The 2894-nt window shown below is 43.9% G+C and overlaps 1 protein-coding gene across 1 annotated transcript; it reads right to left on the bottom strand.

The window, feature by feature from the left end:
- Positions 1 to 302: 302 nt before the first annotated feature.
- LOC105033133 (UPF0496 protein 4) lies at positions 303 to 1486 on the bottom strand. Its single transcript, XM_010907808.4, is given in 3 exon segments — positions 303 to 431; positions 433 to 1135; positions 1138 to 1486. Coding segments are annotated over 3 exon segments (981 nt in total). The 5' UTR covers positions 1388 to 1486; the 3' UTR covers positions 303 to 403.
- Between the last annotated feature and the right edge of the window lie 1408 nt (positions 1487 to 2894).

Raw genomic sequence — 2894 nt, 5'->3', positions numbered from 1 at the left:
TGAGAACATTAAAATATTAAAATTATTCTTTATATTAATTATATCTTTGTTCAAGTCTAACTATTCTAATTATTCTTTCTATATTAGTAAAAATAGAAATCTGCTCCTTTCTATTAAAATTCAATAAAAATACTTATTAATAAAATAAATATTTTATATATTCATAAAAATATATTATTTCAAATAATTATATAATTAATAAAATATATTTTAAAGATGATATACTTTTTAAATGAAAAGGATATCCCGCGCATAATACTGACTGTATGCTAATATGTTATAAATATAAAAATCTGCTTCCATAAACAAACAACACCTACAAATTTATTTCTCAAAAAGTAAAAAAAACACACTTTTAGACACAAGGAATTTATTCGTATAACTGGGAGGGTGCATTCTTTGTTCACCTATTTACACTTCTTGGGACCAATCCACATACCGTGCAACGCGGCATCCCTCGAGCTCATCGCCGCACGGAACAACCCATTGACTGCGTCCGCCAACCGATCCAGCCCCTCCGCTAACTCCTCCGTCGCTTTCTCCAGCTCAACGACCGCGCTCGCTAATCTCGCGGGCTTCTCTTCGTTATCTTCCCCGTCGATGACTCCCACCACCGCCCTCACCGCCGCCTCCACCGCCTCCACCTCACTGGAGAACCCCTCCCCGAGCCGGCCGGAAACCGCCGCCCTCACATCGTCGAACGCCTCCCCCCATGGAAACTCGCCGGAAACTCTAACTCCGGCCAGAGCCCCCTCCTCCCCGCCGCCAAGCACCGCCACGACGGAAGCCATCACCAGGCCCGCCACCCCTTCCACGGCGTACAACGCCCTCCGGACGGCGGAGATCTTGCCGCGCGGCGGCTCCCCTGGCTCCAGCCGCCGGATCAGATCACCGGCGTGTCCTCGAATCTCGCGCCTCGGGAGCGTCTCCCACTCCGCGATCGCCTTGCGGGCGCGACGGACGCGGTCGGGCGAAGGTGGCAGGCGGCGGCCGTCGCCAGCGAGGAGGTGGAGGGAGAACCGGAGGCGGAGGAGGCCGCAGCGGTGGCGCTCGATCTCCGCGGAGGCGGCGTTGCAGGCGTCGAGGAGGGCGACGCTGGCGTCTAGGTGGGAGGCGAGGGCGGCGTGGTCGGCGCGGAGAGGGCGGGGTCGGAGAAGAGGGCGATGGCGCTGGCGAAGGTGTGGGCGAGGAGATCGACGGCACGGGAGAGCCAGGGAAAGGAAATGGACGGCGGAAGATTGGGGATCGGGAGGAGAGATCGGAGGCGGATGATCAGGATTTCTTCGAATGGGCGCGAAGGCGAAGGGTTTTTATTCGGGTGTTTGGAGGCACACCGGAGAATAGCATGGAGACTGAGATGGGCATTCCAGTTCACCGCTAAAGACATGGGAAGTATTTTGTTCTTCGTATTTCTTCTTCTAATTGGGACCGGCAACGAATGAAACGGATAAGGGTCTGCAAGGATTTGGGATATGTTATTCACGAAGCGCTCTAATGCTGCAGCTTAAATAGAGGGCGGGAATCCATGGACCCAGTAAACACGCGGCGCCGCAGTGGGACGTTGACGAAAATTCTGCGGTCGACGATATAATTACGGTGATACCAAAGCGTTGCGATAGTTTGAAAGGAAATTCTTTGTAGCAAATCCAACATGGAGCGGATCGCTGTATGTAATTGATTCATATAGCCTATGACATTCTAATCTATATTACGATATTCTACGTCATATTAAAATATTTTATATACAAAAAATCATAATTTAATATAAAATATCATAATATACGATTAAATATTATAATTTTTTATATTATATTATAAAAAATTATAATATATTATAAGATGTCATAATTTTTTAAAAAAATAAAAATATTTTTATCATATAAAATTTTAAAATGAAAAAATTAAATTTAAAAATTAAATATATATTAAAAAAATAATAATTACGTAGATCAATCTTATAAAACAATGCGCTCCGGATTTTCTATACTCCCTACAGAGCACAAATGATTTCTCTAGTTTTAAACTGAACAACGTTTCTTTCGGGACAAGGGATGCATACGCTATCCAGATGACGTCCGCAGGTGGACCGTGGATGGGAAGGCATGCGGAAGCCACGTGCCCTTCACGTACGGTGTTCTAGATCAGCTTCGTAAAATTAACCAACTCCACCAATCGGACAACGTATGCCCTTGGGCGAAAATCGTCAAGCAAAGGTGAGCTTGTCGGGAGTTTAGGATCCGGAGGAGGAGAAGTTGGGAGGAAAGGATGGTGTTTTCAACACGGTTGCTTGTCTTTGATCTGTAGGTTGGAAGGGATCAAGGGACTGCTGGTCGCCGCACACGGAAATATAAAACTAGCGGAATGAGAACCGGGGCACTAGTTTACCTCAAAAATAAAAATAATGCATTTTTTTTTTTCAATCTTCATAAATAACATGATATTTTCTCGATTTTTCGAATTCGGATCTTCCATGACTTGGTAAATCACCCGTTGTTGTTATTATTATTATTATTTGGTACAAAAGAGAAGGCTATCTCCTGAAATCAAAATCTCCGAAAAATGTAAACCAAGAACATCAGCATTTAAAAATATAACTCAAATCTGACGGAATACAAGCGTGAGAGTCCCGTTCGAAGCTTCCATGATTTAAAATAAAATCATCTATTTTTCGTATGTTACTGAAAGGCTAGTGGTTGAGTGCAAACTAGCAATTTTGCGAGACATAGGCAACGCATTCCCTTAGTAATTCCATCTATTAGGAAATATATTCTTTACCCAAAAAAAGAAGAAGAAGAAGAAGAAGAAGAAATATATGGTTTGCAATGGAGTGTCTTTTGGTTCATTCCTAAACCGAAGAGATTTGATTTTCTTCACCCCTTCGGGACCTAGTTAAA

The sequence above is a fragment of the Elaeis guineensis genome, chromosome 4 (genome assembly GCF_000442705.2).
Source record: "Elaeis guineensis isolate ETL-2024a chromosome 4, EG11, whole genome shotgun sequence".
NCBI lineage: Eukaryota > Viridiplantae > Streptophyta > Magnoliopsida > Arecales > Arecaceae > Elaeis > Elaeis guineensis.
The sequence above is the reverse complement of the archived record's forward strand: the minus strand, read 5'-3'. Positions and strand labels throughout refer to the sequence as shown.